Genomic DNA, 22,822 nt, shown 5'->3' with positions numbered 1-22,822 from the left:
TGGCACAAAAATACTATATTGAAGTAAATATATATATATACTAGTTAAAAAGATCTAAAGTCCAATATTAAAGTCCATAAAACACGCAGAAAATGCAATAAATGCAAACCAGATGAATGAAATAGTTCTCCTATTGAAGAAGCACAATCAGCAAGGGGGGCTGCATTTCTGAAGATGAACCACATTAAAATAGAAATCTAAAAAAAAAAAGTGAAAAGCGCACCCCTGCCATAGTGTATTACAGTATAAAAAATAGAAATGTATTAAAAAGGGGGACGACAAACACCTACTCACATGTTGCAAGATAAAATCGGGCGTAGAGATAGAGAATACAGGTTACCAGAACCGGCTCTGTGAAAGCGTGAAACGTTGGTAGGGCTCTCCATTGCCCTGTTTTTCCATGACCAATAAATAATCTTTTTATGGGATACTCACCCTCCTTTCTACTTTTTTTGATACCTACAGTGGTGCTCTTCCAGTTTTTCTCCTCTGCTGGGTAATACAGCCAATTAGGAGGAGGTGTCAGGAGCCTGGGGGTGGGGCCAAGGAGAGGAAACAGCATGGAGCAGAGAGAGGAGTGTATGTGTGTCTCTCTCGCACCTTTCACCATTGAGTGGAGAGGTGTGCGTGCGTGTTGCACTTTTCACCATTGGGTGCAGTATTTTTGGAGAAGCCTCTTGGCACCCTAACATCTGTAAGTAATATGCTGAATTTACATATCTCTTATTTCTTTTCTCTTTTTTTAGGCTATTGTCACGTTCCTTCAACACACAGGGACAAAACCAGCCTTTTTTTGGCAGGTAACACAGAAATAAGAAATTGCCTATGTGTCTATTCAGGAATCGGTGCTAGCTTGTCCATTCTTTCTGTTTGCCCTCTGTAGCTTCTCTTCCAATCGTACAGTGCCGGCTTCAACCTGGTAAATGGGAACAAGACGTGGAAAGTAGGTGCGATCCCTGCGATAGGTACGCAGCGCTGCCAGCAGATGGGGGAATGCTAACCAGGGTTGTATTCTGTTGTAGGCAGAAAAGATGGAACCCAAGCAGTGTCTGCTCTTTGCAGTATCCGTCTCTTATACTGCTTGTATTGCGGTAGGTGCAGATTGCTGTCACAATGCATTTTTTGGGGTGCATGATGTATGTTTTGTCCTGTTAAACAGAGGGGGCCTCACTCTCACAGGATTACCTGCAGTGCACACAGGGAAGTAAAGCTATAACTTCCAATAAATAAGGCACCATATTATCTTAGGGCAGGGGTGGCCAAATCCAGTCCTCAAGGGCCACCAACAGGTCAGGTTTTCAGGATATTCCTGCTTCAGCACAGGTGGCTCAATTAGCCAATTAACCTGTGCTGAAGCAGAGATATCCCAAAACCCTGACCCGTTGGTGACCCTTGAGGACTGGAGTTGACCACCTCTGTACTACATCTTGTGGTACATTATTAACACGGTCAGCTATGTAAGATGTTTTTATTATCTGTTGTAAGCTTCATCCCTTTATTTCCTCCTGGTTCATGCTCCCTGGGAATAGCTATGTGAGGACTTCCAGTTATAGGCGTTCATTTTCAAGGCCCATACAAAGCGCCTACCACACTGAAATAAGAGCTGTATAATAGGTACTGTGTATATACTGCCTGTGTCATGTATGAATGCAGCATTACTAGATTGATCAGCCCTCAGATAGACCTCCAGACACAATACACCAGGGGTAACCAACTCCAGTCCTCATGAGCTACCAACAGTTTTCAACTGAGCCACTTATTGAGCCACCTGTGCTGAAGCAGGGATATCCCGAAAACCTGACCTGTTGGTGGCCCTTGAGGACTGGAGTTGGTTACCCATGCTATACACTGAATAAGCAATGTAAGCTCATTTAAAGTATTGTGTCCCACTTATATACACACACACTGCCTTGCAAAACCTTCCATGTACACAATTGTGGTCAGCTTTAAAACTGCTCCTGCAGTGGTCACATGGACCGGACCTGCTTTCCAATTTCACTAACAAAACAGGAAGTCCTCCTCTTTAGGTTGCGATAAGCCCCTCAGCGTGAGCACATATGACCTTCACTGAAGGTCATAAGGGCCATCAATGTGTCAGCCCTTGTGGCATTAACACCATACAGAGCTCTGTCCTGTACTCAATGCACCTTTATATTGATATTATCCTTTAACACAGTCCTCAAGACCCCGCCCAACAGGTCAGGTTTTCAGGATATCACTGCTTCAGCACAGGTGCCTCAATCAGTCCCTGCTTCAGCACAGGGGCTCAGTCTTTGACTGAGCCACTGATTGAGCCACCTGTTCTGAAGCAGGGATATCCTTACAACCTGACCTGTTGGGAGGTGACTGGAGTTGAGAAGTAATGGGAGTGACCAGTGTCGTGCTCTGGTTTGTACTGAGGATTGGAACGGGGGGGGGGGGGAGAAGTATACTTTGTATATTCTGTAAGTGCGCTCTTCCTCTTTATAGAAGTTCCCAGGCCATGTGCTGATCCCTGCTGCTCCTGCCCTCTCTCCCTTGCAGGTCACTCCTCAGTTCCTGATGAACAGATTCAAATTGACCAGTCCCATAATGCAAACCTTCTTCCGCAGAGTGCTGCCCGCGCCCCTCCTCTGTGAGTACAGGGATTTTGGAGACATTGCTCAGTCACTGATTGATTTTTGACATGAGGGTAATAATACCGTAGGCCTTGTAAAACGGTCTAGGACATTTGGTCGCGGCCATTTCGCTGTGCCCAAATGACCGCCGGCGTTCAGCCGCAAGTGACCTCGCCGCCGGGACACTCCGCTGCCGGCTGCTTCGCTGCCAAGGTAAGTCCCTAACTTTGGTCCTTACCCTATAACCCCCCCCCCCTAATACTAACACTACCCTAAAAACCTGAACCCCTTACCCTAAAACCCTAAAGTTAACCCCATAATCTAACACTAAAACCCCTAAAGTTAAAATCATTACCCTGTTAAAACCCGTAAAGTTAACCCCCTACCCTACAACTGACATTTTCGCAGCAGGGCCGGCGGTGGGTTTAGCTGCCGAGGATCCCTCTGTGGCTAAATGCCGGCGAAGATTTCGTCACGGCGAGATGACCACGACCGTTGTAAATTTGCCATATTTGATCAGCTGTGAAAGTGGCGTATTCCTTTAACGGGAACAGATGCTGCTTCGGGGGCTGAACCTCCCGCGGGTTGTGGGCTAGTGACACATTTCTAAGAGTGGATGTGACCGGTGAATGGGGTGGCAGCCTCAGTGCCTGCATGCTAACTCTGAGATAAGCGGAGGATTACACGCCAGAAAGCCATGTTTGCAGCGCGTGTGAACTGGATCTTGAGGGGCGTATGAGGGACACGTGTCCATATCTCTGGCTGGAAACCCAGGGCAAAAAGTGGAGCAGAAAGCTGCAGAGAAAGGTAAACTAATTAAAACCAATGGGATTTTTGTTGTTGCTCCATTGCAGTTATTTAGTTTTCCTGGATGTATCACGCAACTCGCAAGGTGCCTCGCTTCCTTTATGTGGCTACCATCTCAGCCACGTCCTGTGCTTGTCTGCTAGGGGCGTCCTGTCTTGGCCCCAACATAGTAACCACAAACGCTGAAAGAAAGAAGCTGCACAATGCCACTTCAGCAGTTATATACTCTATTTGTATTCACCTTACATTGGACAACAAAGTGAACACAATGTAGTTCAAGGTTATTTTGTGGCACTTTTGCTCTGGTTTTCCAGCATTAACCCATGAGGTGCCCTTCACATTGTGTTCCCTTCTCTCCGCAGCTCTCCTGGGCGCTATTAACGTGGGGATAGTAAGAGCGCCTGAGATTGAGCACGGAATAGAAGTTGTGGACAAAGCCGGGAATGTTGTTGGAGTGTCTCAGCGTGCAGGAGAGAAGGTAGGGAGCGGTTTATTTACCCCCCCGATCTCCCGAGACGGGATCACGTGATGTAGGAAGCACAGTGCTACCCTGCTATGAGCTCAGCACTGGAACGTGTGAATAGCAATCTGTCTGCCACCAAGACAGCCTCAAACCTCACTTCTTGGAGCAGTAATCGCACTTCTGCAGCCGCTCTAAGAAAACCAGCAGAACGAGGGATGGGGGGGCTGGATTGGGACAAACCTAACCAACGCAGTTACGCTTCCCCTGAGTTCATGGAGCGAGGAGACTGATTTCTGAACGCTGCAACCCACAGAGACAATTCCTAGAGGTGTCATTTTGAGAATTAGGCTGCGCTTATAGTGCCTGGCGACGTCGCTCCAAAATAAATCCATTGAATCCGTCGCATGCGCTTATAGTAAGCGCGACGGCGCGTCGTCGTGACCAAAAATGTGGAAGCCAGTGAAATTTGATTTTTTTTTAGAGACAGTCGCCACCTGTGACTGTCTCTAAACCAATCACAGAGTGCTGCCCTCCTCCTTAGTGACGTCACTGGCCTTGTCGCCAGCGACGTCGCTTAATACTAAAGTTTAACTTTCGCCAGTGGCGACGGTGACGTCATCGGTCGCGTCGCCGGCACAATAAACACGGCCTTAGTAGTACATTTTACGGCTTAGTTTTGTGCTATGTAAGCTGATAAGTAGAAGGGATGTTAGGTGAGTTGCAACCTGGGAAGTGATGTGATGGACAGGGACTATTATCCGTTCAACCGCCAAGGACAGCGTCTGTTTTTGGCAATGAGGTAGGAGTTGCGTTTAGGACAATTAGTGTTAGGATTAGGGGGTAAGGCGTTATTGTTTGAGTTTTTAGGGGAAGGGGTTAGGGGATGTTACCTGCAGTGGTAAATGCCCCGGCGGTGAAATAGCCGCGTGATGGGAGAAGATAAACACCTGATGGGCAGGTGAATGCCTTCTTCCTATTGTTTCCATGTAATGTTGGTGCACAAACTTTTTCTCGCCGCTCTATATCATTTCATTTCTTGCAGGCTGTGAGGGAAACTGCCATGTCCAGAGCGGCCCTGATTGGGGTCACGGCTTTAATCCCTGCTGTGCTGCAGCGTTTCCTGCAGAGGTGAGAGACTGAAACTGCCTCAGGCCGGGGCTGTGTGATTCTACCTAGGGATCACTCTGTGCTTCTCTCTTATTCCCCCCCCCCCGTGCTTCTCTCTTATTCCCCCCCACCCCGTGCTTCTCTCTTATTCCCCCCCCCCCGTGCTTCTCTCTTATTCCCCCCCCGTGCTTCTCTCTTATTCCCCCAAATGCTTCCCTCTTTTCCCCCCCCCCGCTTCTCTTATTCCCCCCCCCCTCGTGCATCTCTTTTATTCCCCCCGGTGCTTCTCTCTTATTCCCCCCCCCCCTGCTTCTCTTATTCCCCCACCCCCCTGCTTCTCTTATTCCCCCACCCCTGCTTCCCTTATTCCCCCACATGCTTTTCTTATTCCCCCGTGCTTCTCTTATTCCCCCGTGCTTGTCTCTTATTCCCCCCGCTTCTCTCTTATTCCCCCACATGCTTCTCTTATTTCCCCCCCCCATGCTTCTCTTATTCCCCCCCCCCGTGCTTCTCTCTTATTCCCCCCCCCCCCCGTGCTTCTCTCTTATTCCCCCCCTCAGTTATTCCCCCTGTGCTTCTTGTCACCAGGTCTAATACCAGGGATCAATATCGCCATTCAGAAACACGAGTTTATAAAATGAATTTATTGGAAAACAAGTATCCACAACTATACAAATAAACAGACAACACATACTGTACTTATAGGCGCAGGGACCTCCCTAGAGAGATTTTCCCTGATCTTCCCGCAGGATGTCTTCTGGACTGGACTCCAGGCCTGGCCCCAACACTGGAATCCTTTCAGCCAAAACCGCCTGAGACTGAATCTGAGTCTCAGCTGGTCTGATCTGAGAGCTTGAGCTACCATGGGGTCGCCCTCCCTACCTTTTTATACACTATAGCCCACTATATTGCAACATTCAGGGTCAGATGCTGCCTACTGCCCAGGCCCTGATTGGTGGGTGCAACTGCAACATTACATTAACAACATAAACGGTTACAGGGGAAGGTCGCAGGCAGCTTTGGCTACATTTCTCCTGCATACATATAAAACCTAATATAAAACAACTGTATTATTGACAGGTACGGGTAATGCAGGGCTTAACCTAATTATTACAATATATTAACATCAGCCATATTTACCCCTGCAGTCACACTTCTCTCTTATTCCCCCACGTGCTTCTCTTATTCCCCCCTGTGCTTCTCTCTTATTCCCCCGTGCTTCTCTCTTATTCCCCCGTGCTTCTCTCTTATTCCCCCGTGCTTCTCTCTTATTCCCCCTGTGCTTCTCTCTTATTCCCCCTGTGCTTCTCTCTTATTCCCCCATGTGCTTCTCTCTTATTCCCCCGTGCTTCTCTCTTATTCCCCAGTGCTTCTCTCCTATTCCCCCGTGCTTCTCTCTTATTCCCCCGTGCTTCTCTCTTATTCCCCAGTGCTTCTCTCCTATTCCCCCGTGCTTCTCTCTTATTCCCCCCGTGCTTCTCTCTTATTCCCCCGTGCTTCTCTCTTATTCCCCAGTGCTTCTCTCCTATTCCCCCGTGCTTCTCTCTTATTCCCCCGTGCTTCTCTCTTATTCCCCAGTGCTTCTCTCCTATTCCCCCGTGCTTCTCTCTTATTCCCCCCCGTGCTTCTCTCTTATTCCCCCGTGCTTCTCTCTTATTCCCCCGTGCTTCTCTCTTATTCCCCCCGTGCTTCTCTCTTATTCCCCCCGTGCTTCTCTCTTATTCCCCCCGTGCTTCTCTCTTATTCCCCCTGTGCTTCTCTCTTATTCCCCCCTGGGCTTCTCTCTTATTCCCCAGTGCTTCTCTCTTATTCCCCCGTGCTTCTCTCTTATTCCCCCGTGCTTCTCTCTTATTCCCCCCTGTGCTTCTCTCTTATTCCCCCCGTGCTTCTCTCGTATTCCCCTGTGCTTCTCTCTTATTCCCCCCTGTGCTTCTCTCTTATTCCCCCGTGCTTCTCTCTTATTCCCCCGTGCTTCTCTCTTATTCCCCAGTGCTTCTCTCTTATTCCCCAGTGCTTCTCTCCTATTCCCCCGTGCTTCTCTCTTATTCCCCCGTGCTTCTCTCTTATTCCCCAGTGCTTCTCTCCTATTCCCCCGTGCTTCTCTCTTATTCCCCCCGTGCTTCTCTCTTATTCCCCCGTGCTTCTCTCTTATTCCCCCGTGCTTCTCTCTTATTCCCCCGTGCTTCTCTCTTATTCCCCCTGTGCTTCTCTCTTATTCCCCCTGTGCTTCTCTCTTATTCCCCCACGTGCTTCTCTCCTATTCCCCCGTGCTTCTCTCCTATTCCCCCGTGCTTCTCTCTTATTCCCCAGTGCTTCTCTCCTATTCCCCCGTGCTTCTCTCTTATTCCCCCCGTGCTTCTCTCTTATTCCCCCGTGCTTCTCTCTTATTCCCCCGTGCTTCTCTCTTATTCCCCCCGTGCTTCTCTCTTATTCCCCCGTGCTTCTCTCTTATTCCCCAGTGCTTCTCTCCTATTCCCCCGTGCTTCTCTCTTATTCCCCCGTGCTTCTCTCTTATTCCCCAGTGCTTCTCTCCTATTCCCCCGTGCTTCTCTCTTATTCCCCCCGTGCTTCTCTCTTATTCCCCCCGTGCTTCTCTCTTATTCCCCCGTGCTTCTCTCTTATTCCCCCTGTGCTTCTCTCTTATTCCCCCCTGTGCTTCTCTCTTATTCCCCCGTGCTTCTCTCTTATTCCCCCCTGTGCTTCTCTCTTATTCCCCCCGTGCTTCTCTCGTATTCCCCCGTGCTTCTCTCTTATTCCCCCCTGTGCTTCTCTCTTATTCCCCCGTGCTTCTCTCTTATTCCCCCCTGGGCTTCTCTCGTATTCCCCCGTGCGTCTCTCTTATTCCCCCGTGCGTCTCTCTTATTCCCCCGTGCTTCTCTTATTCCCCCCTGTGCTTCTCTCTTATTCCCCCCGTGCTTCTCTCGTATTCCCCTGTGCTTCTCTCTTATTCCCCCCTGGGCTTCTCTCGTATTCCCCCGTGCGTCTCTCTTATTCCCCCGTGCTTCTCTCTTATTCCCCCGTGCTTCTCTCTTATTCCCCCCCTGGGCTTCTCTCGTATTCCCCCGTGCGTCTCTCTTATTCCCCCGTGCGTCTCTCTTATTCCCCCCTGTGCTTCTCTCTTATTCCCCCGTGCTTCTCTCTTATTCCCCCCTGGGCTTCTCTCGTATTCCCCCGTGCGTCTCTCTTATTCCCCCGTGCGTCTCTCTTATTCCCCCGTGCTTCTCTCTTATTCCCCCCTGTGCTTCTCTCTTATTCCCCCCGTGCTTCTCTCGTATTCCCCTGTGCTTCTCTCTTATTCCCCCCTGGGCTTCTCTCGTATTCCCCCGTGCGTCTCTCTTATTCCCCCGTGCTTCTCTCTTATTCCCCCGTGCTTCTCTCTTATTCCCCCCCTGGGCTTCTCTCGTATTCCCCCGTGCGTCTCTCTTATTCCCCCGTGCGTCTCTCTTATTCCCCCCTGTGCTTCTCTCTTATTCCCCCGTGCTTCTCCCTTATTCCCCCGTGCTTCTCCCTTATTCCCCCACGTGCTTCTCTTATTCCTCTGTGTTTCTCTCCTATTCCCCAGTGCTTCTCTCTTATTCCCCCCCGTGCTTCTCCCTTATTCCCCCCCGTGCTTCTCTCTTATTCCCCCCCCTGTGCTTCTCTCTTATTCCCCCCTGTGCTTCTCTCTTAGACTGTGATTATACCTAAAACCGCGCAACTTAAAAACAATGAACGTACACATACCTGTAGCAACGTGCGTGCCGCCTGGAGCTGCAGGGCGGCAGACTCCTGAAGAGATTTTCAAAATAGTTTCTGGCAGGCGACGGCCGCGTCACGAATGGTTCAGCCAATAAGGGCGAACCGCTCACGGCCACGCCTCCACCACGCCTCCTTGTCTCCTCTCACTGCCTCCTCTCCTTGATCAAGATGCCGCTCGGCGGCAGCGTGAGGGTGACGTCACCGGATTGCGCTGCCGCTCAGCGGCATCTGGTATAACTGTAGCCTTTCCCCCCCCCCCCGTGCTTCTCTCTGCAGCTCACACTTCGTGCTGCGTAACCCTCGGGCATTGGCCCCCATCAAACATATATCTGCAGTTTTCGTCTTCGGGGCGATGATTCCAGTGTCCTTCAGTCTCTTCCCACAGCACGGAAAGGTGAGCTGCTCTAACGTCACTCCTCTAGGACTATACGCTAACAGCTATATACAGCTCAACCCCGTTATAACGCGATCCGTTACAACGCAAATCCGCTGATAATGCGATGCAAGTGTGGCTCCCAATTTTCGTATTTATGAATACTTTACAACACGATTATTGGTGTCTTAAATACTTAATTGTACAATGCATACAATTGTACATTATTTCTAACGTGATCCGCTTATAACGCGATGTGATTCTTTGGACCCCAAGCACAGCGTTATAAGGGGGTTGAGCTGTACTTCCGTGTAGCAAAAGCACTCGGGCATTTAACTGGCTCACTATCTTTCATGTTAAAAATTTTCAAAAGGTGTTCGCGAACTTTTCACATTTCTTTGGACAAATCTTCCCAGCAGACAGCACTGAAAACCATGGGGTGTGTAATACAGAACACAATACTTTCATTAGGGAATAGTGTACACAACATGTACACAACTTAAAGAATGCTGTGGGTGTCATTTTAAGGGAAATCCTATTTCTCCGAAATACAAAGTACCGGTGGATTACACATGTGAAAAAGGGGGGACTCCTGTATATAAGTGGGGGTGAACCTCTGATGTACTGCGCTGACCGGCTCATCAAATAAAGGGTGTGTTACCTGTGACCCCCTCTCCTAATCTTTTAAGGACCACCGGAAAAGTCATCTTTACAATCGAGCATTTGCATAGCACAGGGACGTGATCTCATGACTCACTGCAGGGGGGCTCAACTCGAATCCTCAAGCCCCCCCCCCCCCCCCACCCCCCTGAACAGGTCAGGTTTTAGGGAGATCCCAGCTTCAGCACAGGTGGCTCAATCAGAGGCTCAGTCTTTGACTCTGAGCCACCAGTGCTGAAGCAGGGACTGATTGGGCCACCTGTGCAGATATCCTGAAGATCTGTTGGGGGGGGGGAGGGGCTTGAGGACTGGAGTTGAGCCCCCGACTCACTGCATATGCACTTGCCCTCTTGACCTCAATCTATAACATGTGCACTTCCATGTAATTCGTTATCAGAAATTTAAATATTCTCATCTGTTACGTTAACTGCCCAATTATGAAGCCCTGGCCATCCTGTCACTAGAAAAGATCTGCTTGTTTGTTTCCCAGCCGGCTCGGCTCATGCAGATCACATGTCCTCTCTTATCAGAGTCCCTTCCCTTCTGCGCGTTTCAGATTTTGAGAGCTGACCTGGAAGCGGAGGTCCAAGCCAGTACCACAGAATCAGAACTTTTCTACCATCGAGGACTCTAGCTGCTGGCATCAACTCAACGCAGGTGGAACTAAACCAGAATGATGTGCTACAAGAGATTGCACAGCACAGCAAAGGCTGCAACCGGGTACATTGTACAGTATAGTCTTGGGAGTGAAAAACACCAAGGCTTCATGTCAGTGTCTTATTATTAACAAGGAGCAATCCAAGCCAACCAAATATTATTTATTATTTTTTTAAATATAGAATTTAAGTGGGGGGTCTCCGGAGCTGATCCCCATTAATTTCAGCTCCAGGAACCCTCTGCTTCCAGAGATACTCACCTCCGAAGTAGGTGCCAATAGCTGCTCTGGATCAGCAAGCAGGGCTTTCAGGTTTGAAGCTCACATGTCCCATGGGCCAATAGGATGACATCACGGCTTCCTATTGGTCAGCAGGGCCTGAGATCTCTGAACAGAGGACATATTGTGAACCCTGGTAACCAAGGAGAGCGGCTACCGGCACCTAATTCGCAGGTTAAGTATCTCCGGAAACGGGGTCACCAGAGCTGAGATTAACGGGGTTCGCCCCCTTGGATTGCCTCTTTAATACCTCATTTGGAAACTTGATTCTGTAGAGCAAGTAGTTTGGATTGGCCCTTACCTCCATTTTCTAGAGCAGGGGACCTCAACTGCAGTCCTCAAGACCCCCAACAGGCCAGGTTTTCAGGATATCCCAGCTTCAGCACAGGTGGATCAATCAATCCCTGCTTCAGCACAGGTGGCTCAATGAGCTCAGTCTTCAACTTCGCCACCTGTGCTGTAGCTGGGATATCCTGAAAACCTGACTTGTTGGGGGGGGGGGGGGGCTTGAGGACGGCAGTTGAGCACCCCCTGCTCTACACCGCAGTACTTACAAGGGGGAAGGTCAGGGATATGTTTAAATAAAGTTCTTAAACGGTTCCACTGCAGGCCACGGAAGTAGTAACTATTTGCGAGCGTGTTATTCGTGCAGTATTGGTTATTTTCTAGTGGAGGAATGTCCTGTAACTAATCAGTAACAGGCTCTTTATTAAAAGCTATGTCTGCCCTATTTATCTAGTTATACTATACCAGGGTTAGCCAACTCCAGTCCTCAAGGGCAACCAACGTCAAGTTTTAAGGATACACCTGCTTCAGCACAGGTGGTTGTCATTGATTGAGCCACCTGTGCTGAAGCAGGGATATCATTACAACTGACCTGTTGGTGGCCCTTGAGGAGTGGAGTTGACTATCCCTGTTATATACAGTATTCGTGTACTGCCTCAGCTCAAAAGCTGGTGTACCCATGCTATTTAATGATACACAGGGCAATTCCTAATAATGACTTATTCCACGGCCACACAGAAGTTTTTCAGGTTTTATGTGAGGGTTACAGCAACTGAACATAGATCCCCTGCGGACTCCACCAGACGTTTTCAGGGTGTGTGAGAAGTCGGCGGTCGGTGTACCTGCCTTACCCTACCTGTGATACAGATTTATTACATCTATTCTTCTCCCTGAGAACAGTGGCTTTTACAAAAAGGAACACAGTGGCTTTTACAAAAAGGAACAACTGTCCGATATAAAATAGTATTAAATGTACACACAAAGTGTGTATGTCACCAGTGGTTACACATCTAAAAGGTCCAGTGATGAAGTTCAGGAAGTGTACGCTTTGCAATGGGTGGGGGGTCTGCCAGGGCTGTACAAGGTCAGTTTTTGGAGCCTGACATCCTGTATAGATTCAATAACCGTCCAAGCCTTTGTGCCAGGAACCCACAGTTGGATGAAGGTCCAGGAACATAGGGAAGTCTGAATTTCTATCGCAGACCTCTCACACCACTGCGAGGGGCTGGAAACTAAAAGCAGTGCCCATCATCAGGTGAATTTTGAAATGCTAATATACTATAGTGCTTCAGCACAGGTGGCTCAATCAACGGCAGTCACCTGTGCTGAAGCAGGGATATCCTTGAATCCAGACGTGTTGGTGGCCCTTGAGGATTGGAGTTGGCCACCCATGCTCTAATGCAGCGGTGCGCAAACTGGGGGGCGCGAGACTGCCGGCAGGGGGGCGCGGGGTTTACAGAGGCCCCGCGCTTCCCGCAGGCACTTAAATTAAGTGCCGGGGGAGCTGCAGGGCCTCTGTAAACCTTTACTTACCTAGGCTCCGGCGGCTTCCTTCGTCACCATGGCAACGCGGCGTCAAAATGACGCCACGAGGGCATGTGACGTCACGTTGCCATAGCCGGAGCGCAGGTAAGTAGGGGTTAGGGGGGGGGCGCGGGGGTGAGGGGACCACCGGCAGGGGGGCGCAGGGAAAAAAGTTTGCGCCCCCGTGCTCTAATGTATTGTTTCAATGCAGTGCAGCTTTAAACTTGTATTTTGTTGAAGAAAAAGCATTTGCAGAGAACCGTACAGCCAGGAAATGAGAACCAACATTTTTATTACGTCACAAAAATGAATTAGTTGTACATTCCTATACATTGCTGTCTGCTCTGGTGCAGCTGAATCTTACGAAGAAAATAAGTGAATATTAAGTGCGAGTAGCTATTTGCAGTTTGTTTTTTGGAGCTTGCAAAAAAGTGTTTAGTCTTAACCCCTTCAATGCAATATGCAGGGTGTTACCCCTTCCCGCTGCAGGCCTGCACAGCTTCCCCAGCAGGGAAGAAGCTAATTCCAAAGACAATTAGGGAGAGCATGTCGAAGCTAAATCCTCTCTGATGCTGCTGCCGTGGCCTCTCTGTGGTGGTAGAGTGGGGGGTGTCACGTCTGCAGCATCTGCTCAGCAGCTGCTAGGTGGAAGAGAAAGTTTTCTGTTGCGGGAGGGAAGCGCTTCTGCTTCACATGCTCCAAGTTGATGGTTGGTTTTGCCCGGTCGCTGGTGGCTTCAGCAAACGAGGTTAAGGTAGAGATGATCTCTCCGGTCTTCACACAGATATCCTTCCAATAAAGGAACAGAAGTGTGGATAATCATCATCAATGAAATGCCCCTCGTGTGTGGGATACGTCAGCGGTTTTAAGTAATTAAAATCTGTTAATATAAGCCTGACAACATCTGAACCATCTCACTAACTTATTCTATAATGCATCATATTCATATAACGTGCCATTCTGACGCAATGTAAGTATGGTACTAATACTGACAGACTAACACACAGACTGTATGTAACAATATTGTATTCCGTCTTAGAGTACCCTGAACATTACAGTAACTCAAAGGCAAGACACTGGGCGGAAATCAGACTTATCAGCAGCACAGGGAGTATTACATTTATCTTTCGTGTGCAGCCCAAGAGCTCAGGGTGTGGGTGCTCTGTAATCACTCCTTCCCATAGAAGAATGTTTAACGGCCACACAATGCACTTGGGTTATGTATTCTAATGCAAAAATACAGGGTGGACATGGGGTAACTTTATACAGGGCCGCGGGAAGCGCTCCAACAGCAAGCACTTCTTTGCCTTTTTTATTTTGGCCAAACTGTTCTCCTTTTTGTGAAGATATTTGTGAAAAAGGAGTTCAGTTTCTCTTTTCTATGACTTGTAATTCTAAAGCACGTATGCACTGCTATCCGTGGTGCAGAAATCCGTGGGACAATACATGCATTGTTATCCGGGGTGCAGAAATCACACAGTGCTATAAGGTGCAGAAATCCAAACAACATTTAATAGTGAGACAATAGTATTTCTAAGATGTGCACATATAAAATGTAGATGGAGCACCAAATCACTGTGTGCCAGTAGTATGAGTACACTAGAATATACCTATACCCAGCTGTGTGTGTGTGTGTGTGTGTGTGTGTGTGTGTGTGTGTGTGCAATCAGATTTGTGAATGCATATTAGGTGAGGATTTAGTCGGTTTAATGCATGAATTACTGAGCTGAATGCAGCTGACAGGTCCAGATGTGCGAGGGCAGATTGCTGATCAATCCGCTATGCAATTTGGGTCACGTTGGGAAAAACCACAGAGTGTGTTGCTTGTTACCTTGATAACCTGGCTATCTGAGGTCTCTGCATTTTCTGCTGACTGCACAATAAGCTGCCCGATGTCCTTGTGCAATTTGCCCAACGTCAGCGCCTCTGATGGATGAGACAAAGATTAATCACACGCTCAGCTCACTCCTCTCACAATAGCAACAGTGACATAAGATGATCGTGTGTAACACAACTAGCTATTTCTTCCTTTGTAATTAATTTTGTTCCAACGTCATTTTAATTCATGACTTCATGCATTACCATATCAACTTCTATTGGTGTTATGCATTTTATAATCCCAAGTAGGTACATTTTCAGAAACTGATACTCCTGGACTACAAGAGAATTTATGGTGACATCATTGAAGACAACAAAATAAAGACATGAAAGTATAAAAAAATAATTACGTTGCTCTTCAAAACAACAATACTGGCTTTAAAAAAAAAGTGTTAATTTCAGCTCCGAGGACTCCCGACTTGCAGAGAAACTCACCTCCGTAGGGGCGCCGGGATCTCTGTGGCGTTTACAGGTGCAGGTCACAGCAGCCAATAGGAAGTCGCACCGGATGACGTCACGGCTTCCTACTGGCCCGTGTGACATTTAAACGCTGCCATTGGATGAAGGCACACAGTTTCTCTGCCTGCAGAGACCCCGGCACCACTACAGAGGTAAGTATCTCAGGAAGCAGGGGGTCCCTGGAGCTGAAATTAACAGTTCACCTCCAGAGACCCCCTGCTTAAAACATGTAATAAATATATATTTTTTTAATTTGACCCGTATTGCTGCTTTAACAAGCAGTGCATATTGCTGCATTGAATTGTGGTGCTGGCCCCTGGCAGTGTGAGGGTTAAGAGCCTCCTGTTTGTATGAAGGTTAATACATAATATCAGGCGCAGCAGAAAGACCGCGCAGCATTGCAGGGTGTCTGGGCTTGCAGAGTACACAGCGAGACCGCTCACCTTTTGCGCTCGGAGACACCGCGATATCGCGCTCTGCCAAATTTACGTACACATCGTATAGGTCGGGACGATTACTCACGCCGGGGTCATGGAAGCCAGCGATATAACCTGCCACAGAGAAGGGCCTTCATGTATGGAGACACGCGTGCTCACTGCTCAGGGTGTGTGGGGAAGGGTCAGCTCACATGTTCAGAGACAGAACAGATTGTACAAACAGTGGATGTGCACAGTGTCATGTTGGGAAGTGTCCTGCTTCAGCACCTGGGGAGGTACTGGTGGGGTAGACTGGTTTCATGTTATGTTCAGGACGACCCCTTCCTGAGAGCACGTCTGTGTAATCCAAGCTCACCTGGGCAGCCCCTTAGGGCCTCAATCTCCTCTTGATTTATATGCACATAGGGATGCACGGTAGACCAGTCCTGCCGGTGCCAGGCGAACGCTGGGAGAGTCCTGTGACAATCAAGACAGAGGGCTGAGGATCTTGCTTTCTTCGGAGGGATTGCATGACATTAAAACCATCTTATGATCCAGCCCCTTATAAAAAGACATTGATTTCCACGCTATCTTATGCTATTATTTACCACATAGCTACAGCCTGCAATTATTTTAAAGGAATGCACGAAAAGACTTGTCAGTAGCCAAGAAGCGGATACTGACGGTGTACACCAAACTCCACCAAAAAACTGCAGGATCTTGTCAACACCCCAAGCCCACTGCATAGGGGTCATCTTTGACCCCTTCATTCTTCACAAGCAGTCACCAAATCCTGCTGCATTCACCTCACTCAGCGCTCTTCATCTGCTGCTTCCACTGTGCAAATCCCTACACTGGCTTCCCATATCGGTCATTTGGCTGTGGTCGTTTTGCCTTGGAGGCGAAATGGCCACGGAAAGATGAGCAGCCACATACCTTTTGTACAACTGCCACGTAATTCCTCTAGATTGTAAACTCTCACGAGCCATCAGTACCTTTTATATCAATTTGTATTCATTTGTATGCCATCCTGTTCATGTAACTACTGTTCCCCCATTGTACTGCGCTCTGGCATATGTTGGCACTTTATAAGAATTATATTTTACAATTATAACTGTGCACAGCAGAATTTACAAGTGTAGTAAGTGTCTGCCCAGAAGAGCTCACAACCTGTTTTGGGGCATGAGTTTAATGGGGGTAATTAAACATGCTGCAAAGCGGATTTAATTCAATGAGGGTTTTCGGCAATTCGCAGATCAAGTCATTTGCCCAGGTTCTCGAACGAACCCTTTCAAGCAGGGGTGGCCAACTCCAGTCCATAAAAGGCCACCAACAGGTCATAATTGAGCCACTAGTGCTCAACCTGGGATATCCTGAAAACCTGACCTGTTGGTGGCCCTTGCGGATTGGCGCTGGCCACCCCTGCTTTAATGTATCTAGTTAATCTGTCCCCATACATTACATTCACTTTAAAAGTTGTCCCGCCATACCTGGTGAATTCCTGCAGAGCTTCTAGCCTTGGGTGATACACAACGATTCTCTTCTTTAGCATCACAGCGGTATACAGAATGATGGTCTCCATTCCAAACTGTGACACCACGTCTGCAAGAGACAAAAACAGTCGCTGCACTGAACAGGGACAGCACCCGTCCCCGGCAACCAGTGAACAGGGCTGTACGGACACTTTGATCTTACCTTTGATGGAGCCAGATAGGAAAGATTTGCGCTGGTCATAGTTGCGGCACAGAAACGTCCCGTTCTCTTCACTCCGGCAGGCCCCCTTGGTGAGGACAGAGATGTAACTCTCCATCATTGGCACTGGGCTACCCTGCTTTAGGTATATCCTGAAAGGACGAGTCTTGTGAGTCCTCAGTGACCCCCCGAGTGCGAGAAACAATAAGGAAAGGGCATGCTAGCTTCTTTTGTTGGCCGTGTTATAATGTTGACTAATAAGACAGTCTGCCCCTGGAGAAGTGGTTTCCAAAAGGTTTATTAAATGGCCACGTGAAATTCTTGGTGCTCCTGTTGTATTGCCCAGGGCTTTAATTAGACAGATTTTTGGCTTGCTGTTGGAATAGTAGTACTTGATATAGCTATACACTACACCAGATTAATTTCCCCTCATAAAGTTCCGTTTTACAGGTAGTCTGTGCAAACACTTCATGCATCAGATGCAGTTTCTATACTGACCTGCAGAGTATCTGGCTGAAGGCCGCATACTTCTCGGGATTGAAGTCTTTGGCAGTCAGAACAACACAGAAATTAGTGACCTGTCAAAAACAACACGCAAAGGGTTATTTAGTCAGCTACTTGATTGGATGGTTTGAGCACCAACTTGAATGTGAAAAGGTCTCCCGTAAGTACTTATAATCTGCAATTAATCAGTAATAACATGGCTCCTTCTCCATCAAAAGGTTTCCATGCAGACCTCAGTGCAAGAATTAAGCAGGAATTATTCCAGCTCTTTAGTTACCAGTCGTTTCCAAATGTATTATGTTCTGCACCATCATAACAAAGAACAGAACTATCTGCACCAGCAAATATTTACTAGTGTCAAACTATCTGCAGAAACAATGATAGACAATGTATTTCTTTCAATCTAACTCTAAAAACACCATTGTACTTGTTTTATCCTGGTCTTCCAGCCTGACACCGCAAACAGAGGTAGGAGTCATAGGAAAACTGTCGAGTATCAATCCGTAGGATCTTGTCTACTCTTCCCACATGCTGTGAAACACTGCTATGGTATTTTGGAATATAAAAAAGTAAGGGTGTGTGTTTGTTACCCAGGCCACTTCCTTCACCTTTTCAACTTAAAGCAACTTACCTTCTCCAAGGCCGACACTTCGTCTACCTGCATGGCCGTGAGGTAGAACCAAGTCCTCTTGTACTGGCCATAGAGAAAGTTGTGAGGAGACTGTTTGCCTTCACGGAGACAGCATTTCCTCAGCAGAAGCTCCCTGAGCTCCCCGGTTATGGACGGATAGCACCAAACCCACAAGGTGTCTCCGTTGGCGTCTTTTTCTACCAAGAAATTCAGATAGCGCATGAAATCCTTGCATACACGTTTCAAGACCAAGAAGAACATTCATTGCTTCCAATAAATCTGTTTGCTAACAACGTGAACTGGATCAGGACAGAAGCAAACGGTAGACTGGCGCTTTGGGAGCGACGCTCGAAGCTTTCATGCGAGTTCTCAAACCATACGTAATTGGCCGTGAACCAGTTGAGTCCCAGCGGTTAGCAGTCACCAAACATATTAATGACGCCAACTCCTATCCAGAGCACAAAATATGGAGGTTTCATTAGCGAATCGTGACTGAGCTGCCATTCATTGGCAAAACAGTGAATTGATGGTGGAAATGTGCGATATCTGAGAAACTTTTAGCTCTTCAAACGGTTTCACCTGGAATCAATTTTGATTAAAATAAATAAATAATATGTGCATAAGTTTGCGAAAGTATTTTGGAAAGTTTTGCACTTCACGACTCGTTGGTACCTTTACGTACACTTATTGTAAGTAGTGACAACTTTTAATGGACCAATATGAGCGTTTTTATATCTAGATGCGCATAGCCCTCAAACCTTCCCCAGTCTGCTGTTCAGGTTTAAGGTGGCGAGAAGCTCATGTACATTTCTGTATAGCTGAAGAACTTATCTTGATCTATTGAAAAAGGTATCAAAACCTGCATTTCTGCAAGACCAATACACCACTGCAACTTTGCTGGGAATAGGGTGACAGACAGAAAGACACCCAAGGTACAGTATAGAACGACAAACGGACACAGATACAAATAAGCACAGAATTGTGTGACAGTATACAGGCACAGGGAATGGAGTGACTGACAAGCAGACAGAAATATAGACAGAAACACCACAGGGTGACATACATGAAATAGGGTGTCGGACAGGCACTCATGGTATAGGTTGACAAATGGACAGACAGACACAGAATGGGGTGAGGACAGACAGACAAGGGATTAGATGACTGACATAGGGATTGGCGTTACATATATACAGACGGTGGGGGGGGGGGGGGTGGAGGGAGACACACGGATCAGTGGGGGGCAGACAGACAAAGGAGTTGAAGGGGACGGAGAAACACACGGGATGAAGGACACACACACACGATGCACACACAGAATGAAGGGACCACACATACAGACGGTGGGGAAGACAGACAAGGATTGGGGTGACATATCTGCTAAGGTCTCCAATCGCAACGTTACATACATACAGTGGATACTGGGGATAAACAACACCTGGGATGGGGTGCCATATATACAGGCACATCCCGTGGATGGGTTGACATATATACAGGGCACATACCGGGCATGGGGTGAAATGTATACAGGGCAGAGACAGGGGATGGGGTGACATGTATACAAGGGATGGGGTAACATGTATACAGGGCACATACCGGGGATGGGGTGACATGTACTGTATACAGGGCACATACCGGGGACGGGGTGACATGTATACAGGGCACATACCGGGGACGGGGTGACATGTACTGTATACAGTGTGTATACAGGGGACGGGGTGACATGTATACAGGGCAGAGACAGGGGATGGGGTGGCATACACACGGCAGATACAGGGGATGGGGTGACATACACACGGCAGATACAGGGGATGGGGTGACATACACACGGCAGATACAGGGGATGTGGTGACATACACACGGCAGATACAGGGGATGGGGTGACATACACACGGCAGATACCGGGGATGGGGTGGCATACACACGGCAGATACAGGGGATGTGGTGACATACACACGGCAGATACCGGGGATGGGGTGACATACACACGGCAGATACCGGGGATGGGGTGACATACGCACGGCAGATACCGGGAATGGGGGGACATACGCACGGCAGATACCGGGAATGGGGGGACATACGCACGGCAGATACCGGGGATGGGGTGACATACGCACGGCAGATACCGGGAATGGGGGGACATACGCACGGCAGATACCGGGAATGGGGTGACATACGCACGGCAGATACCGGGAATGGGGTGACATACGCACGGCAGATACAGGGGATGGGGTGACATACGCACGGCAGATACCGGGGATGTGGTGACATACACACGGCAGATACCGGGGATGGGGTGACATACACACGGCAGATACAGGGGATGGGGTGACATACGCACGGCAGATACAGGGGATGGGGTGACATACACACGGAAGATACAGGGGATGGGGTGACATACACACGGAAGATACAGGGGATGGGGTGACATACACACGGCAGATACAGGGGATGGGGTGACATACACACGGAAGATACAGGGGATGGGGTGACATACACACGGCAGATACAGGGGATGGGGTGACATACACACGGCAGATACAGGGGATGTGGTGACATACACACGGCAGATACAGGGGACGGGGTGACATACACACGGCAGATACAGGGGACGGGGTGACATACACACGGCAGATACAGGGGATGTGGTGACATACACACGGAAGATACAGGGGATGGGGTGACACACACGGAAGATACAGGGGATGGGGTGACACACACGGAAGATACAGGGGATGGGGTGACATACACACTGCAGATACAGGGGATGGGGTGACATACACACTGCAGATACAGGGGATGGGGTGACATACACACGGAAGATACCGGGGATGGGGTGACATACACACGGCAGATACAGGGGATGGGGTGACATACGCACGGCAGATACCGGGGATGGGGTGACATACACACGGCAGATACAGGGGATGGGGTGACATACACACGGCAGATACCGGGGATGGGGTGACATACACACGGAAGATACAGGGGATGGGGTGACATACACACGGAAGATACAGGGGATGGGGTGACATACACACGGCAGATACCGGGGATGGGGTGACATACACACGGAAGATACAGGGGATGGGGTGACATACACACGGAAGATACAGGGGATGGGGTGACATACACACGGCAGATACAGGGGATGGGGGTGACATACACACGGCAGATACAGGGGATGGGGGTGACATACACACGGCAGATACCGGGGATGGGGTGACATACACACGGCAGATACCGGGGATGGGGTGACATACACACGGCAGATACCGGGGATGGGGTGACATACACACGGCAGATACCGGGGATGGGGTGACATACACACGGCAGATACCGGGGATGGGGTGACATACACACGGCAGATACCGGGGATGTGGTGGCATACACACGGCAGATACCGGGGATGTGGTGACATACACACGGCAGATACAGGGGATGGGGTGACATACACACGGCAGATACCGGGGATGGGGTGACATACACACGGCAGATACCGGGGATGGGGTGACATACAAAAGAACCCAGCTGAGCTCTTACCGATCAGCCCCACGCTGAGCAGCAGCTGGGCACCCGCAGCGGCGGCCGGTGCAGCCATCCCCGGGGCACACAGATCAGCTGCTCCGATGCCGCCCTATCCCGCTGCTTCCTGGGCGGCTCCGGACACCTCCCTCTCCGGAGTAATGAGAGACATACACTGTGTACAGGAACTTCCATACCCTGCGCCTCTAATCATCACGTGCTGTATTTATGTATATTATAGAATAGAAAATTGGGAATTCATTCATAATTATACAATTATAATCAGATTACGTTTTTAAAAGCTTGTAAATTGTTGTGAGAACTTAGTATTTATTATTTTTGCATAAACAAACGTGTTGACATTTTCCCCATTCATCATCCACTCTTGTACACACTTCACTTTCCCCTATAGACTTTAATAGTATAATAAAACCCATAGAGTCAGAAGTAATTCCTTACAAACAAACGTCTGTTTCCTCCAAGGTATTACCCCCACCTGATAATCATGATAACCCCATTACAATCTTAAATCTCCCCTATGGAAAGATCACCCCTTCCAATTCACAATTACCTTCCCACACACCTCATTTGTCCCCACTTCAGAGCAGCCTGTAGGATCAAGACGTTCACTTGGGATTTATTCATCAAGCGCTGGTACAGATTAAAAGCACCGGAACTGGCGTTAACTCCCATTCAAGTCAATGTATGTATGTATGTATATCTTTATATATCCAGGTATATGAAGTAAATGCTGCACACCTTGAAAAATAGTTAGAATGATACAATCACCGGTGCTCCCGTGCTTGAACAAAGCCTGTTTCCAGTCCTAGATCACTAGTAGAAGGAACACAGGGCACAACGGATTTCTGCAAATATAAACTCATTTATTGAGCCAACACAACGTTTCGACCTCAAAGGTCTTTATCAAGTGACATAGTGGCATCTTTATATATCGCCATTTATGTACTTAGCGCTTCCCAGCAGTAATACACGTGACATAATAATATAACACATAATGGCAATAAGCGCTTGAGACATTAAAGTACAGTAACAATAGGAAAAAGGAGTCCCTGCCCCGAAGAGCTTACAATCCAAGTCAATAGGATGCATTAACCCATAATTAAGCTTGATGAATCTTGGGGAAAGAGAATTGTGAGATAGGCCTCGTTCAGGGTGCCTGCTTTGCGACGTGTGCACGCTTACGTGCTCGCACACGTTCGTAACAAAGTATT

The 22,822-nt window shown here is 48.4% G+C and overlaps 2 protein-coding genes across 4 annotated transcripts in view; one reads left to right on the top strand and one right to left on the bottom strand.

Annotated features, from left to right (window-relative positions):
* The window catches only part of SFXN4 (sideroflexin 4), a 22,719-nt gene extending 10,144 nt beyond the window's left edge, over positions 1-12,575 (top strand). The window contains exons 7-14 of one of the 2 annotated variants that reach the window (XM_075612034.1): positions 747-800; positions 884-943; positions 1,023-1,091; positions 2,524-2,614; positions 3,767-3,882; positions 4,910-4,995; positions 8,989-9,106; positions 10,302-12,575. In XM_075612034.1, the coding sequence (XP_075468149.1) occupies positions 747-800; positions 884-943; positions 1,023-1,091; positions 2,524-2,614; positions 3,767-3,882; positions 4,910-4,995; positions 8,989-9,106; positions 10,302-10,379 (672 nt within the window). In that variant the 3' untranslated portion in view covers positions 10,380-12,575. The remainder of the gene's footprint in view (positions 1-746; positions 801-883; positions 944-1,022; positions 1,092-2,523; positions 2,615-3,766; positions 3,883-4,909; positions 4,996-8,988; positions 9,107-10,301) is intronic. The other variant, XM_075612035.1, reaches the window with a different exon arrangement.
* A 188-nt stretch (positions 12,576-12,763) lies between these two features.
* Positions 12,764-21,761, bottom strand: DENND10 (DENN domain containing 10). Of its 2 annotated transcripts, XM_075612032.1 has the most exons (9): positions 21,609-21,761; positions 18,069-18,265; positions 17,432-17,511; positions 16,937-17,085; positions 16,732-16,843; positions 15,618-15,718; positions 15,269-15,376; positions 14,320-14,414; positions 12,764-13,277 (listed from the first exon to the last, which is right to left on the bottom strand). In XM_075612032.1, exons 1-9 carry the CDS (start codon positions 21,664-21,666, stop codon positions 13,101-13,103), a joined length of 1,077 nt encoding a protein of 358 aa, XP_075468147.1. In that variant the 5' UTR covers positions 21,667-21,761; the 3' UTR covers positions 12,764-13,100. The 2 variants fall into 2 exon arrangements, with proteins under 2 accessions (XP_075468147.1, XP_075468148.1); XM_075612033.1 differs by lacking the exon at positions 15,269-15,376.
* Between the last annotated feature and the right edge of the window lie 1,061 nt (positions 21,762-22,822).

This window comes from Ascaphus truei, chromosome 8, assembly GCF_040206685.1.
Source record: "Ascaphus truei isolate aAscTru1 chromosome 8, aAscTru1.hap1, whole genome shotgun sequence".
Lineage (NCBI taxonomy): Eukaryota > Metazoa > Chordata > Amphibia > Anura > Ascaphidae > Ascaphus > Ascaphus truei.
The sequence above is the reverse complement of the archived record's forward strand: the minus strand, read 5'-3'. Positions and strand labels throughout refer to the sequence as shown.

Coding starts and splice junctions, on each gene's coding strand:
- DENND10 (XM_075612032.1), bottom strand. CDS start 21,666: ATGGCTGCACCGGCCGCCGCTGCGGGTGCCCAGCTGCTGCTCAGCGTG. Junction 15,719..16,731: donor GCTCTGCAGGAATTCACCAG/GTATGGCGGGAC, acceptor TGATTGTCACAG/GACTCTCCCAGCGTTCGCCT. Junction 15,377..15,617: donor GGCCCTAAGGGGCTGCCCAG/GTGAGCTTGGAT, acceptor TCTCTGTGGCAG/GTTATATCGCTGGCTTCCAT.